Source organism: Rhagoletis pomonella, unplaced genomic scaffold (genome assembly GCF_013731165.1).
Source record: "Rhagoletis pomonella isolate Grant_MI unplaced genomic scaffold, Rhpom_1.0 Rhpom_scaffold_00013, whole genome shotgun sequence".
Taxonomy (NCBI): domain Eukaryota; kingdom Metazoa; phylum Arthropoda; class Insecta; order Diptera; family Tephritidae; genus Rhagoletis; species Rhagoletis pomonella.
In genome coordinates this window covers 19,596,794-19,613,092 of record NW_023458567.1, presented here as the reverse complement: position 1 = coordinate 19,613,092, position 16,299 = coordinate 19,596,794, and the positions used below count along the sequence as shown (strand labels likewise).

At 33.6% G+C, this 16,299-nt stretch overlaps 1 protein-coding gene across 5 annotated transcripts in view; it reads left to right on the top strand.

Moving 5' to 3' along the window:
* Positions 1-3,198: 3,198 nt before the first annotated feature.
* LOC118748929 (rho GTPase-activating protein 26) overlaps positions 3,199-16,299 on the top strand; it is a 165,799-nt gene continuing 152,698 nt past the window's right edge. For 2 of the 5 annotated variants that reach the window (XM_036483681.1, XM_036483680.1), the window contains exon 1: positions 11,873-13,403. In XM_036483681.1, coding sequence (XP_036339574.1) covers positions 12,962-13,403 — 442 coding nt within the window. In that variant the 5' untranslated portion in view covers positions 11,873-12,961. Of the gene's footprint in view, positions 3,806-11,496; positions 11,686-11,872; positions 13,404-16,299 lie in introns of those variants that run through there. The other 3 variants (XM_036483678.1, XM_036483677.1, XM_036483679.1) reach the window with 3 other exon arrangements.

The window sequence follows — 16,299 nt, the reverse complement described above, 5'->3', positions numbered from 1 at the left end:
TTGTTGCAAATGTCGCATTTGTCGAAAAATTTGCCACCTTGCGACACAGCTGATTACTTTTGTATGGAGATTTCTGGCAACAAAATTGCGACATTGCTATAGTATTTTAGCTGTTTCTCTTCAAATACTTCAAGAAAAAGCATATCAGTTAAGGCTGCTTCGAAATTTCATTTTAAAAACTTTTCCTTTTCTCTAACGCGCGGTATTTTTTAAAATTTTTACAAGCTGGCACTGCATACATACTACAATAAATATTTTCTCTTTAACATGTATCAAAATTTGTACTACGGGAAAAATTTGAGTATCTCGCGAAATGAGAGAAAAAATAAAGTATCTTCCGAAAATTTGCACAAACACGTATCACTTTTGAAGTATATGGATAAAAACGGCAAGTTTCATGAACAGCTGATAGATTGTTTATTCGCAGCAAATTCCTAATAAAACAATATATTTTATATTTAAATAGGTTTATTTTGTGAAATTCAACAATAAAAACCCACAAACAGTTTCCTTATTAGTTTAAATTTCATTCAGCAACAAGCGATCAGCTGTTTTTCGTACTGGCAAATTCTTACAAGTAAAAATTTATCCACTAAAATCCAGTATAAACTTGCAACTTTAACTGTTAATTTTCGCTCCCTCAATTTCGCCTACTTTGCAAGTTTTTGCGTACGAAAACGCCAAAACATGAAAATTCGTAAAAACTTTTACTGGATTTTACTGGAAACGAGTAAACAAACGCAACTATTCTCTGGTATTATTAACATTACATATGTGCTTCCAGGGTATCCAGATTGTTTAAAAAAGCGCAATTTCTGAAAAAAAATCGCCAAAAATCGCCAATTTTTTTTAAATAAAATTCATAAAATCGATTTATCAAATCTTTTATTTTAAAAATGAGATCTTGTTGTAATAAAGTATTTAAAACCAATAACGAATATAACACCTTCAGAGGGTAATAATAAATAACACAACACTTATATAATAGTGATGTACAAACAATTTTCTTTAAAAATACGCATATTTTTTTTTTTTTAATATTTGTTTCATCACATTTTGCAATAGGACTGCGCAATTATTAAATTTATTATAACTCATATTAATTGATTAATCGCACAATCGGCTTTTAAGAGCTCGGCGCTAAAAATTAAATAAAAACCTATAATGATCCGAGATCAGCTATTTCCACAATTTCTTCAAAATCACCTAGTGTCTGAATCATTTACATTTCTGTTGTTGTCATATATTGAGCTTTTCCACCTTGATGACATACTGTTTGATATTGGAAACGTTTTGCAGCCGAAACTATTCGCCTTAATATAACACTTTATTTGAACTATTGAATTAAGGCTTTCCAACCTCATCCTATTTCGAATCTTAGTTTTTGTTGAATTCATTACGGAAAAAACGCGCTCAACAAAAGCATAATAAAGGATAAAAACATGAATTTACTTATGTATATTTCCAAACATTTTATTGCCTGTTGCGGTTTTCACTCCGTAAGCAATTATCCAAAATTATTCAAAATCGGATGGAATAGTTCTGAGAAAAGTTATTCCATAGGAAAGTTAAAAGATTTAAGCTGCTTTTCTTTCCTTCAAAATCGAATAGTGAATTTGCAGGTCCCTGAAACTCGTGATTCACACACTTTTCTGGAGACAAAATCAAAGCTTTTTTAAAAGTATCTAATTGACTAGGTAATCGTTTCAAAAGTTTTTTTAAAAAAAGGTGATTAAATATTTTTGACAGTCTTTTAATATGCATCTTAAGTCAAGTTTATCACGCAGTTTATTAGCCTCTTGTGTAAAATTATCGTGGAAAACTAAGTTTTGTATATTTTTATAATTGGAAAAAAATTAATTTGAAGGGAAAAAATCGCCAAAAATCGCCAGTGGCGATTTCCTAAATTTTTACGCGCAAATATCCAAGAAAAATAGCCAAATTGGCGCGAAATCGCCAAATATGGACACTCTGTGTGCTTCTACCTTACAACGGGGATGGAATTTCAAAATGTGTCTAGTGGTTTTCAAAAATAATGCCGAAAAGATGCGCCACGAAATTAAAATTTCTTTGTTTAAGGCCTTTGAAGAGCAATATATTTTTAGAAAGAGTATTTTTAAAATACACTGAGGTAATATAATAATTATTAATTAATTAAATTAATACAGTAAATCACTTTGATGAAAGATTCCTTAGACATATAATAATACACATATATTATGGTTTGGCCGAGCTTCTGCACCGATTTGTGACGTTGATTTTATATACATTTCAAACTTTGTATAAAAATTATAAAAATCCGGCAGGTTGTCGCAACAACGAAGTTTCTATTCAGAATTTTTAGAGAGATTCCTAGCTTACAATTTTACGCGTTTGTTTCATATAAAGTGTGTTCGAAAGTTTTTTAAATGGATGCAAATATGTATATGACACCGCTAGCAAAAAAAATATCAAAAATCAATTGAATTTATTAGAAACTATAAACCTGCAAACAAAGAACCTTTCTCAAAATTCTGAATTAAAAGATGTTGTTGCGAAAACTTGCATTTTGTGTTGCGTATTTCCAATAGAATTCAGCGTTTTGTTAAGAGCTGCGAAACAATATTTCTCACGGCCTTTATTTTAATTTTTTAATGCTTTTAATTTTCACTGTTTGTATTTTTTAATCTATAATGCAGTATGATTTTATATTATATCATCATGCCAAGTTTCTATAATTTATGATTGTGTCAAAACAGGATGGATTGTGCCAAAAGTGCCTTTGAGAATTTAAGCGCCAAAAATGCCATTATTGTGCACACTATTCCATCACTGCCTTACAACCAGCACCACAACACAACTTGTTGGGATGGAATTCTCCAGGCGAACCCAACATGTTCGCTCCAGCCAGACAGCGAGTGCTGCCACATCTACACTTCCTTAATATCATTCACAGGCACAATTTTAATTAAAAATAAACTAAGCATAAACTTTCATTTATTCTACCAATCAAACAATTGTTTTCCTAGTTTTTCAAAACTCCAACTATTCGCATACTCGTTCTCCTCAATTTTATTGCATCCTGCAAAAAAACAAACAAAAAGCCAACATCTCATTACACTCATTTAATAGTACCCAGCTGGCAGCATCTTCCTACATAATTTCGTTTTGCCGGCTTGCAACCGCAACGCATTTTTGTATTCAATTCGAACTGAGAGCTTGAAGTAGACGAATGTGTTTTCGCGCATAGTCGACCGCGTATCAACGGGAAACACAATAACAAACGGTGTGCGTGAGTGTGAGTGTGTTTGTATACATGCATGTGTCGACCAGCGGCCGCAAATGTAACAAAATAAAAGCAAAGAAATACAAAAAAAAAAAACTAAAAACAAGTTTGCAAAGGTTAAACGAAAAAGAATTAAAGTAAATAGATAATCTAAGAAAAGTGCAATGCAATTATTTAGCTGCTTTTTATTGAATTGCTTTTAAAATATTTACTGCATTCTGAATTTTTGGAGTAACAAGCACGATTACATGAACTGCCAACTTCCAAAAGGTGCAAAAAATTATAAGAAGTGCAAGTGTGTGACAAAGTGAAACGCTAAAAGCAAGAATTTGAGTGCTGCAAGCTGAAAAGGTGCGAAGCAAAGTATCGCAAAAGTATTGTGCTGTGCGAGTGTGTGAGTGCAAAAGCAACAGGAGCCGCCATACAACAGAGAGAAAAAAGAAACAAACATAAAGTGTGGAATTTATAGGCTTTAAAAACCACTGATCCTAAAGAGGCATTGCGTGAAAAGCAGTCAGTTCGAAGTAAACACGATTGCAAGTATTTTGTTTTAAAATTTGTATACCCTTCATAATAACAAATAAGTGGTAAATGCATAACAAAGCGCCAAGAGGAAAGAAATTTACGTTGTGGCGCAAAGAAACTTCGAAAGGTAAAAAACTAGCTGCAAAATAATCTCGTTTGTTTGCCGCTCTTGGTCTGCCGTCCTTGTCACAAATGCTTAGCTATTCCAAGGCATAGCTACTAGCTTTTAAGTTTACTCCTTTCAATCGCAGCGGAACATTTTTTCTTGTTTTTTTGCATTTTTTCAAAGTTCGTATGCATTTACTTTATATTTTTTGATGCCTAGAAAAAATTCGAGTTTCACTCTCTCAGTTTGTTTGCTTCTGCCATTCATATTCATGTATGTGTTTATGTGTGCAACTTTTTTTATCAGCGTGCCGTGGAATTCCGCTCTGCACATATAAAACCGTCACACCCTCTCCGTCCTTATCGCACGCACGCCTAAACAGCGCTTAAACGATCAGTTCAGCTCACGTTGACGTCCTTTTCGCGGTGGTGTTCGGTTCCGGAGCGGTTTTGCCAGCGCAAAATACTTCAAAACATACATACATATGTATGTACATCAGGTAACAAGATCAGTGAAAATGGCATAGGAAATTTCTGACTGAGTTGAAATTTTTTTCGTACTGTTAACTGCTAAACATCAAAAGTTGTTTGTAGCATGTTCGTCCGAATGTGGGTTGGTTGGTTGGTTGTATACTCAAGCGATCGCTAGTTGTAGGTTTTAAAGCTCAGATAGTCAAGACTTAACTTACCGTAAGAAATCGTCTAGGATTGCTTAATGCATCAACTTAAGCCAGAAATGAAAATATTTTGTTTTTCTATTTTCTTTTTCGGGTTGGCTTTCCGAAACGGGACCATTCGATATTTCAGCGAAAGTAAAAGGAATTTCGTCATGAAACTTGGTGAGGATGTTGGGGGAGGCCTTCTCTATCTGAATTGATCACTCTCACAATGTAGTTACTAATAGTAGGTTTGTTCCACAAGCTTCCCGAAGTAACTTCGAGTTACACATACGTGTTCCTCCAGTAAGTTTTTGAGTTTCCTTGATATACGCTAACAATTTGAACTTTGTTCGAGTTTTTCTACAAGTAGCTTGTGCAACAAACCTAGTATTTAAGCAATTTGTTGCTAAATTATCTCTACATCTACCACTAAATTTTTATACAAAATTCCACTTATCACGTATATTTTGTGTGATATACTACTATATTTGCAATGTTCACGTGCTCACATAGTACTTTTGATATATATTATTAATTAATTACTTAAGTAAAGTGCGTTTATAAATGTGTTTACAAATTTTAGCATTTTTCAAAAACAGCAATAACAATGACAGTAAGAGCAAATGTGTGCTGCCATACGTAACACCACAATTAAGGGTTTTTATTAAAGTGCGGCCAAGGAAAAAAGGAGTAAATTTGCAATATTTATATCGATATACATATATCGAAAATTTGTAATAAAAAATCGCGAGAGATATCTATTATATAATGTAAACATATTTCGAGAAAGAGTAAAAAAACGAAATTATGGCATTTTTTTAATAAAAATGTATGTTTTTCGCAAAAAATACGTAATTAGCTAAATTAACAAATATGTTTATCAGAAAGAGCACAAAAATACCTTTAATTTGATATGTGATTTGTAACAAAAAATTCGTCTGCACATCATATTTGACTAAATCATATTAAAATGTCGTTTTATAAGAAAAAAAAAACGCCGCAGGCGAAAAATCGGCGATGTTTTATTCCAAATTTTCATTAGGTATACAGTCAACTATCGTTTTATATTAATCACCATAAGTCATCTAAAGAGTAAATTTTTACAGGGGTATCGAAATACCTTGATTCCAGCGCCATCTGCATATGTTTTCGGTAATTTTTTTGCAGTAGCAGTTCTTATGATACCATTTAGTAGGGCGGAAAAGTGTTTCCTCCATAATTTAAGTTCCTTCTGGACATCGGTCACTGTTGTTATTAGAGGAATTCGCCCTGGTCTTGAAACCTTCCGTAAGTCGCCTAACCCTCTGGTAAAATGTTAGGGCGTTTTCCTGTCGGCCAGCATCTCAAGCTCTTCGCACTCACTTATTTCGGCCTCTCCCTTCTTATTGCGGCAAATACGTCTCGCTTTCTTCTTCAGTTCCCTATAGCGGTCCCACATAGCGCGCGACACATAGTTGCCAACTTGGTGCTTTAAGCACTAGATTTAGTAGGTACATTTTGAAAATTAAAACGCCAAAAAAATTATTTAGTGCCTAGTGCCTTTTTTAGTGCTTTTTTTCTGAACTAAAATTACTTCGAGATAGTTAAAACCTGAAATAATTTGGCATATTTAAGGCTGTGGCAGCACTGAATTTACAAGAATCTACAAATTTAAATGGACTAAAATACATTCATGATCGATAAAAAGCTGAAGTTGCAAACCCACCTTGTTAAATTCTATTCGCGTTGAAAATGCTAGTACGCAAGTAAGTTAAGTATTTGTTTTTTTATTTTCTAATTATTTGTACAAATTTTGTTTTTTTGACCACCTGAGTAAAACACATCGTTTCTTGGTGCTGAATACAAATCTGGCCTCACAATTGCTCTATCACTAGAATTTTGAGATATCCTAACCTCAAAGTGCCAAAAACACGGTTTTTAGCGATATTTGAGGTTATATAATGAAAACATCAAATTATTTGCTCATTTCCAATTAGGACATCATTTAATGTGCAGTACTTCGGTATTATGTTATGAAAAAAGCATCCTTTGATTCAAAAAAAATTTGGTTCTTTTAGTGTGGTAAACGCTTTCTTTTCAAGTTTTTGGTGCTTTTTGAAAATCAAAAGATGGCAACACTGGCGCGACACTCCTCCGACGACACATTACGTTGTCAGTTGCAAAGTAACTTGCAGCCGAAGTTATTTCCAAGCGCCGAACTAATCCGAGCGACTGCTCTGCATTACACGTAACTTACTTTGTAAAGCGTCTCAGAGGTATGTCTGATACCAAATGTACATTCTTAATTCCTACTTACATAAGGCGGCGACGTCTTTGTTAAAGTAATGGAGATTCGGCAGGGAAGTGGTAAAGGCCGCCAGGTAAAGGGCAATACCTTACCAGCAACTTACACTTCAACCGGCTGTCCTTACCACGTCACTGACGAATCTCCCTTACTTTAACAAAGATGTGGCCGCCTTATGTAAGTAGGAATTTAAAATGTACATTTGGTATGAGACATACTTCTGAGCCGCTTTACAAAGTAAGTTACGTGTAATGCAGAGCAGTCGCTCGGAGTAGTTCGGTGCTTGGAAATAACTTCGGCTGCACCTTATTTTGCAACTGACAACGTAATGTGTCGTCGGAGGTGTTCATTTTGCGCTTTACTAGTAGATGACATTGGCCATGATGCCAATTTTGGTACTAAAAACTGAAAGAAAACATGGCTTACCTCGTAAGGTGCTTACCTATTTTCCCAGTGGGTATGAGCTTTACAACGACATAGACGTAGTACAGCGGCAGAAACGCTCCAGCTCTGAAAGTATTCAAGGGTCGCGATGCTGGTACCAGAGGAAGGCCTCCTCCGCGTTGGAAAGACCAGGTGGAGAAGGACTTGGCTTTACTTGGCATTTCCAATTGGCGTCAGTTAGTACAGCAGAGAAACGACTGGCGTGCTGTTTTGGACTTGACCAAAATCGCCTAGGTGGTTACAGCGTCAATAAAGAAGATAAAGAAGTTCTTATCATAAAGTTAGTTATGCGTTAATCCAGGTCGTTCGTAAAAACGGATTCTATAAATATCGCGACTACACCGTCATCTGTCGGAAACTAATTACCATAGATTTCATGCATTTACCATAGATTTCACATCAAATTCCAAAGACTTATGGTTCCGAAGTTATAGCTGATTAAAAAAATTTCACGGCTATAGAATATGTCAGCGCCTTTTTTTGTATCCCCTATGTTATGTCCGAGGTTACTGTCTAGTCGCCATCAATGTGATGTGATTTCATGTGATGTAATGTGAAGTGATGTGATAGTATGTCATGCCAAATCATGTCATATTATGTGATGTTCTGTCAAATGATGTCACATCATGTGTACTGATAACAAAATCGATAGTAACATCGATAAAAATATCGATAGCAAAAATGATAAAATTATCGATGACAAATTCCATAACAAATATTGATAGAAAAATCGATAGCAATATCGATACCAAAATCGATAAAAAATATTGATTATCTATAACAAAATCGATAAAATATCTACAAAAATATCGATTATTATATCGGTAAGTCCCGATAATACCGAAAATTCCGAAATAGTTCCCAGGTTGAGTCTGTGTCTATCTACATACATAAGTATATCCTTTTCTTTATAATTACCTTTATTTTAATCTTTCTTCCTCTATCTTCCTCTTTACTTTTATCGGTATCCTCATCCTCATCTTTTTCTTATTGTTGATCTTTTTTTTATCTTTATGCTTATCATTTTCTTCATCTACATATTCCCCTTCACCTTTGCCCTTATAGATCTTCATTTTTGCATTTATCTTTACGAATCTTTGTTTTGTTTTTACTTTTAACTTTGCCTTTATCCTTTTCTTTATCTATTTACGTACTCACCTCTACTTCCATTGGTGTATTGGTCTTTATCTTAGCCTTATTCTTTAACCTTTTATTAGCACGTTTTTGTTAAATTAATACCATTTGCATACATTTAAGAAGCACTTGATTCCGTCCCAACCATTTCCGTGTGCAATTTCAGTAGAAATTGCCGATTTACTCCCAACCAACCAACCGCCGCTAAAGAAGTTTCACTTAAAAAATATTGCAAATGTACCCAGTTATATTCCTTGGATTACCTTTGGCCATTCTTTTAACAAAATTTTCACTTTTTACACCGATCAACACAAAATTACGCAGGAATTATTGATTTCTATAAACAATTGAAGTTAGAGCTACCATGAAACACCATAAAACAGTCGAAGTTACCATTTATTAAAATTAAATAGGCTTCAAAACTTCATCGCGCATTCCGCGAAAAGCTCAATGGCCCTGAAAACAACGCAACGCGTTCAGAGAAAATTTCAGCAGCACTGAGAGCTTAACTGCTTGCGATCGCTGAACTGAGATACAAGGCATTACTTTACTTTTGGGTGTAAATTTTTTTGAAGAAATAAATATACGAGCATTTTTTTTCTTGAGAGCTGCAAACTGATTTAAAAAATGTTGATAGAGGAAAATTTCTTTTCAATTTCTTGTGGGTATATGAATTTTGCGTTTTTCTTGTGAGCTGGATGCAGCCCTATAATCCAAACCAAATGTGCATGTACATATGTATTTAAGTACATACATATGTAAATCAAAGCTTCGAAGTTTTTAATGTAGTTTCTAGCAAATTAAAATTTAGTATAAAAAAGTACTTTGAAGCCGCGAAGAATTCGTGTTGATTTTTAATATTTTTTTTTTCTGTCGCCTTTTGTGGGTTATATTAACAATAGCATTGTTACCTGAAAAATACTCTGTGCTTAAAGTGTAGATAAATTTTTCAAAGGTACTTCAGAAAACGGGCGTAAATGTTAACAAAATCCAGGGACCGTAACTGTTATGCTTTTTTTAAATGACACAATTAATAATTGTTATTTTTTCAACTATACTTTTTCAGTCAAAAGTGAAAGTTATGTTTTGACTTATTTTTTGGTAAAAAACGCAAGTTAAAATTTGACTTTTATTTTTTGGATCAACGTAAAAAGTTAAAATATGAAATTTATTTTCTTGATGAAAAATATAACTTAAAACTTTGTTATTTGTTTTTATTTATTTGATAGTAACCGTTAAAGGGCTGTCTTCAGTTCTCAAGAAAAACGCAAAATTCATATAAAATGATGCACAAGAAATAAAAAATACATTTTCTTCTATCAAACATTTTTAAATCAGTATGCCGCTCTCAAGGAATAAATTCTTTTACATTTATTTCTTCAAGAAAATTTACAGCAGCAGAAAAGTACTTTTTTAAGCAACAGAAATTATGAAAAATATTTTTTGTGATTTTTCTTTTTCTTTTTCTTTTTCTTCTTGTCATTCACCACTCGCGGTGAAAATCTATTTTGAAAGAAAGCACTTATACTTCTTTTACTTGTTTTAGTTTCATTTGCTTTTAATTTTTAGATCTTATTGTTTAAACAAGACAAATATTTTTAATTTCTTTTTTTAATTTAATTTGCTTTTTTGTTGTTATTAACACTTCCTTTTAACTTTTAGATTTTATTTTTTTTAAAGAAAAAGTAGGTTTTTTAAAATTTCAAGCTTAGGATCTAATTTCATAATTTTTTCTTTTTCAATTTAGTGTTCTTTTAATTCTTAGATTTTGGTTTAAAAAAGTAATTTTTTTTTACTCTTTTTTGTTTAACTTTAAATATTATTCTTTTTGATTTAATTTTTTTTTCCTATTTACGTTTACTTAATTCTATTGCTTTAAAAAGAAAAATAAATTTAATTTCATATCGACCTATCTCGGCAGTCAGTTCGAAAACGCCCTATCTCAGAAAACTTTTCAAGAATGCCCTACTTCAGAATTCGATTGAAGAATTTTTTGAGCTTCATGTGTAACAATGGGTGGACACACCCTCGGGGAAAGGCGGCGGATTGTTCCTTTGCTGCGATGCTAATGTGCAGAATATAATCTGGGTAATTGAGCTTACGCTATCTTACATTTTTCGGAATTCAGGTACATCAAATTTCATCTCGAAGGCAAATAATATTGGGGGACCCAACGTCGATTAAAGGGTTCGGGCAAAATATCAACGGTAATAGTTTGTGCTTAAAACCCAAGAAGGTGGTTAGACTAAGAGAAGAAAGTATACAAAGACAAACGACTATTTAGCGTCAGCTTTAATAACAGGTACCATCAAAACGACAGCCCTCAAAGTGCTATCCGCACTATTGACTTTCCTACCGATTGCCAATTACGCTAAAAAGATTGCATGGAATATTGTAATAAGACTTAACACTATACTAAACTGAAGGCAACAGTGTAACTACAACTGAAATCGCTAACTCAAGAAACTACTACTAACGCAAAATTCCTAAACCGGAATGTCTGTCGATAAGATCGCTGATAAATTTGCATATCGTCAGCTTTCCAGGACATTCCCACATTGAAGGTAATTACAGTTGGCCCTCATGCAGCCTGGCTAGGTGTTCGCTTAAACGATTTCTATATAAACTGTCGAGATATGGAACAGGAGCAAACCCCCGGCCCGGCTCTTGCTGAAGTAAGGCTCAAATACCTGGACAAGTACTTCTTCAAAGCACTTGATAATCTCAGGTACATGAATGTTAGAGACCTGAAGAATTTTGTTCCTTGCACGATCTGGTTTTAAGAGATTAGGGGTAAACACAAACTCCAACGCGGTAACACAAAGAGCCTAGAGCCTAAGTGTTTCCTTCTGCCGACCTTCTCTCTCTGAGCTCCAATATACTTTTTGTGGGCAATGCTCAGGAATGGCATCAATATTGTTTTTTGCCCACTGTAAAATGTTCGAATGAATTAACATTTCTGTAGAGCACGTTAGCAGCGCTTCAAAGGCTGCTGTTGGCTACAGCAGGAATGCGCGATTAAACTGATCGCTGATCGAGGACTCGAACATTACCACTTTATATAGAGAAGATTGATGCAACACTGGGCATTAAAGCTATGCGAAACCAGTTGGATAGCTGGCTGGCAGTGAAAATATACATATGTACAGAACTGACTGAAAGTATTCCAGAACACAGTAGTATTAATTGATTGGTGAAAAAATTTTGAAATGTTTGGAATTGTAAAAGATATTAAGTTTAATAGTGTTACAAGTAAAATAACCAACTAGGTATGGCCAGCATTTTGTGGAGTAGAAGCGTTGAAAAGTTTGCAGCAAATTATTGACAGTGAAAATGAAAACAAGTTTCGGCAGTTTCTTTCCTCATTGCCACGCTGCTATGCGCCCCGCTGTATCCTTGCCAAGGTTTTTTCTTTTTATTAATTTTGTGTTTGTTTTCTCTTAATTTTATTTGCAGCTAAAATTGGAAAAATTTTCATTATTTCGTATAATTGGCATAGACCATTCGTTTTATAATTTTCCATGAAAGAAAACTTAAAAAAAAATTTGCAAACAATTTACGCAAGCAGTGTGCAAAGTAGTGAAGTATAAAAAAAAATTTTAAAATAAAACGAGTGATGAAACGAAATGCCAAAACAAGTTGAGAGAATCGAAGAATTTCAATACGGCTGCGCGACAGCGAAGACGAAACGTGCGCGTAACAGAGACGAAACGAGTGCGAACGCGAACTGAACGAAACGGAGCGGCGCGTGTGTACGAGTGAAAGAGTTGCTAGGCTAGCAGCAGTGGAGGGAGAAGAAAAAGAGGTAGAATTGCAGTTGAGCAGCAACACCGCGGCAAAGTTTTGTCTTCCAGCGAAGGCCTGCACGAGTATGCGTGCGTGCGTGTGTGTGTTTGCGGGTGCTGTGGCAAAAAGTGCAACGACAGTCATCGCAGCGACAACAACTGCATAGCAAGCAAGTAAAGCAAACAATAACAATTTACTAGATCGATGCAAAGGAATGCACAATAAAAGCAAAGCAACAAAAAATAATGAGAAATTAAAAAAAGGCAACTGAAAAGACAGGAATTTTTCACGCGATAAGTAAAAAACAAAAAAGAAACGCAAATGTGTATGAAAGCGGCATAAAATGTAGCTGAAAGTGTGTTTGTGATTTGATGAAACAAAGCAAAATTTCATCACTCAAGTGTCACAAAACGTTAAAAATCAGCGAAAATTCTTATTTTGAGTTTTTTATTTTCTTTTTGGTAAAAAATAATTCTGCAATATTATTTATGTATTATGTTGTAGCAAATGTGTACTAACAATTTTCAGTTTCGAAAATTAAGTTTATTTTTTTTTATTTTTGCCGCCACACGAAAGTGTAAATAAGCTACGTTGTTGTTTTTCTTTATTTTGTTGCCAAACGAAAAAAGTTAAAAAAAGAATCCAAAAAATTCATAAAAAAAAATGAAATAATTAACCGCCTTTTTCATTTACCAATTAATTCACCTCGATTTCAATCAAATAAATCACATTCTTTCAATTTCAATCCCTTTTGAAATTATGAAGAATAACCAAACGAAAACCTCTAATAACAACAATAACACCAATAACAACAACAGGAACAGCAAAAATTTAAATTACCTAAATAACATCAATAAAAAATTCACCAATAACACGAAAGTCAGCAAAGCCACACAATCGACGGCCAGCAACAATAACGCTCATAACAACACCAACAACAGCAATAATCACAACAATAACAACGCTAAGCATAACAAGAAGAATAATAATAAACGCACTTTGCGTTTGGGTCGCAGCAATAAAATGGGCGGCCGCAAGGATGTGCGTCGCGGCCTCGAGCCACTCGAATTCGAGGAATGCATCGTCGATAGTCCAGAGTTTCGTGACAATTTGAATCGGCACGAAAAGGAATTGGATCACACTAGTCATCAGATCAAGCGTATCATCAAGGAGGTGAAAGATTTGATGAGCGCGGCTAAAGGTGAGTCGAAGGTGGAAACTTATTTTATGTCCTTTAGAAAACATGTGTTTAACCACAGAGGAATTCTCAAACAAAAAAAAAAAACAGGAGGAACTGTTGTCATTTAATACATTTTTTCATCTAAATAAATACTTCTTAATTTACAAATATTCAATAAAATTTGTAGACAATAGGGCTGTGCGATTAATTGATTACTCAAAATTTTAATTAATCATAAAGTAAATAACTCAGTTATTCGATTAATTAGAAGTTATGATTACTCAAAAGTTCAGTTACTCGAGTAATCAAGATTTTTGATTAACCAAAAACAAAAATATTTGAGTAATTTGCTTTATGATTAATCATCATTTCGAGTAAAATGAGTAATCAACATTTCAACTCTTTACATATGTATAAAGTAGTTAAAGTTCCTAGATACTTTTAAAACAACGTTTCTGTTTTCAAAAATTAAAACGAAAAATTTTTTTTCATATGGGGTATTCCATGAGTAAGTGAAACTTTGTGTCCAATTGTAGAGTAGCTTATTGAAGATGGAATGCTTGATGAATCAATGCTCAATACCTGAAATTAACGTTTTTTCAAAAAAAAATTTAGTTATATTATTTTATTACACTGTAAATACACTCAAAACTTCAACATTAGAAAAGTAGTTGAATACGACAACATATTTTAATATAGAAGGCTCTGCAAAATCAAGTATTCACAAAGTTATTATTTTTTTGAAGGGGGGAATAAATGTCTCGATCTTTCTGCGCCCCGAAGAAGCAATATGGCATTGAAGAAAAATAGGCATTTAAATTATATAATAGGATAAAATCACTACGGTTTAGCATGTCCAACCCGTGACTAAAAAGTTTTAAACTTCGTATTGCTTAGTTACTACTTTAGGGAGTTTTCTATAATTTCATAACTAGAGTGTGTTTATACTAAGCAGCCCTATTTCATTTCTTTTATTATATTATAAGTACCTACTTAAGAGATTTTGAAACGTTTTATCGTGTCCCGCCCGTGACAATCATTTATAATTTTTTTCTAATGATGCCTAACAATAAAAAAATAAGTTTAACGTTTCAAACCTATGTTTAATGCCACAAAACTCTGAAGTACAGGTTGACTAAACACCATAATACTGTTGGTGGGCTAAGCGATGTAGTAAAAAATTTCGCGTGGCCAGCTCGAAAAGTCAAGATAAGCATTACTATCTTAGAGACGCCAGAGAATTCTATGATGAGGGTTGCTTAACAACAATTAAAAGTCAATATTAACAATTACCTGAAAAGTTCCAACCAAGAAAATCTAGAAGTTCGCGAAACTTATAAATTCAATCCAATAAATAGCCTTTAAGTGACAAAGATATACATATGTATCTGCTTACAAGTATTCTAATGCAGATAACTTTTCGGATTAGACATCGATACACAAGATCTTTTCTGACGTTCTATGGTTTTAAGGAATAGCTAAATTTGAGCATGATTTGTCCATGAAATCAGTTTCCAAAAATACCTCAACTCGAGCCACTCTTAAGCCGGTTACTCAATGTCTGGTCAACACTAACAGCAGGTTAGACATCTCTATCGACGTGATAACAGTAGTCGATATACATGTTTAGCCTGTAGTTAGTATTAGTCAGACATACATAGCTATTCTAAACAAACTTGAAAATCATTAAGGCACATTCGAAATTTCGTTGCAATCAAATGCACCGTGCAGAAGTGCATTAGGAAAATGCATATAAAATTTCATGCGTTTGCAAATAATCCTTTCTTCCATGCATTTTAATACATCAATCTGGCGACTTCTAGCTTTCGTTTGGTATAACTATTGCCCCTAAAATAGATCCTGGGGTCAGCAGTATATCGTGCGTCTTACAATGACTCCACTGTCATAAAAGTAGGTCAATTGATCTTGTATTTGACCTCTAACATTTATCATACCTAATCTCTTTGATATGGATCTCACTAGAAGCTTCCTTTCATGAAGAAAATCGTACGTGTCCCACCCGTGACAAAAGTTGTCCCACCCGTGACAGGAGAATTTTGAATTTTTTAATAATAAACAAATAATTCTTATTATGGTTTGTGCTTTGTTGGGATTGCTGGTTCTTTTCTGTATAGTAAAACATCTAATCCAGATAGAAATGTTAAGTAAATTCACAGACTTTCCTTAAAATATATGTTCTCCAAAAAGCAGTGTCTTTTCTTTGTCCTACCCGTGACGGAAGAAACAGCTCAGAATTTTCCAATATAAAATCAAGTTGGAATATTTTTCGTATTTGGTAATAACTCGTATATTAGTGAACTAGGTGTAGCTTTATCAAAATGTAGAATTGCTTAGTACTTTATACTTAAATTAAAAAAGAAAAACTATTTTTGCTGTACAAATGTCCCACCCGTGACGATGGAATACCCCATATACAGAATGTAAAAAAGAAAATAAGCATTTTCCAAAGCAAACTCTTTTAACGAGCAAAATTATTTTTTTTGAGTACTCATATTTCAAGTAACTCGATTAATCATCGTTTTGAGTAATCAAAATCTTGATTACTCGAGTAATTGATTAACTGAATAATTGATTAACCAACTTGCTCGAGTAATCGAATAATCGCACAGCCCTAGTAGACAAAGAATTTTTTGTTTTTCGTCATGTCGCACGTTTATTAATATAGAGATGTAACTCAAAAATTACGTTTTTAGAGATTTCCTCATACAATTAATAAGCTTGATAAGTAAAACATGTTCAGCTTAACAGATGGCTAAACTTCCCAAAGATGGCGAAGGTATGGGTTTTTCAACTGTATTTTTGTATACCAACTGTATGAATTGTATGAATTTGAACTTTGATTGCGTTTTCCCACAAAATTTAAATTTTGAAATACTTCTGTATATTATTAAACGTG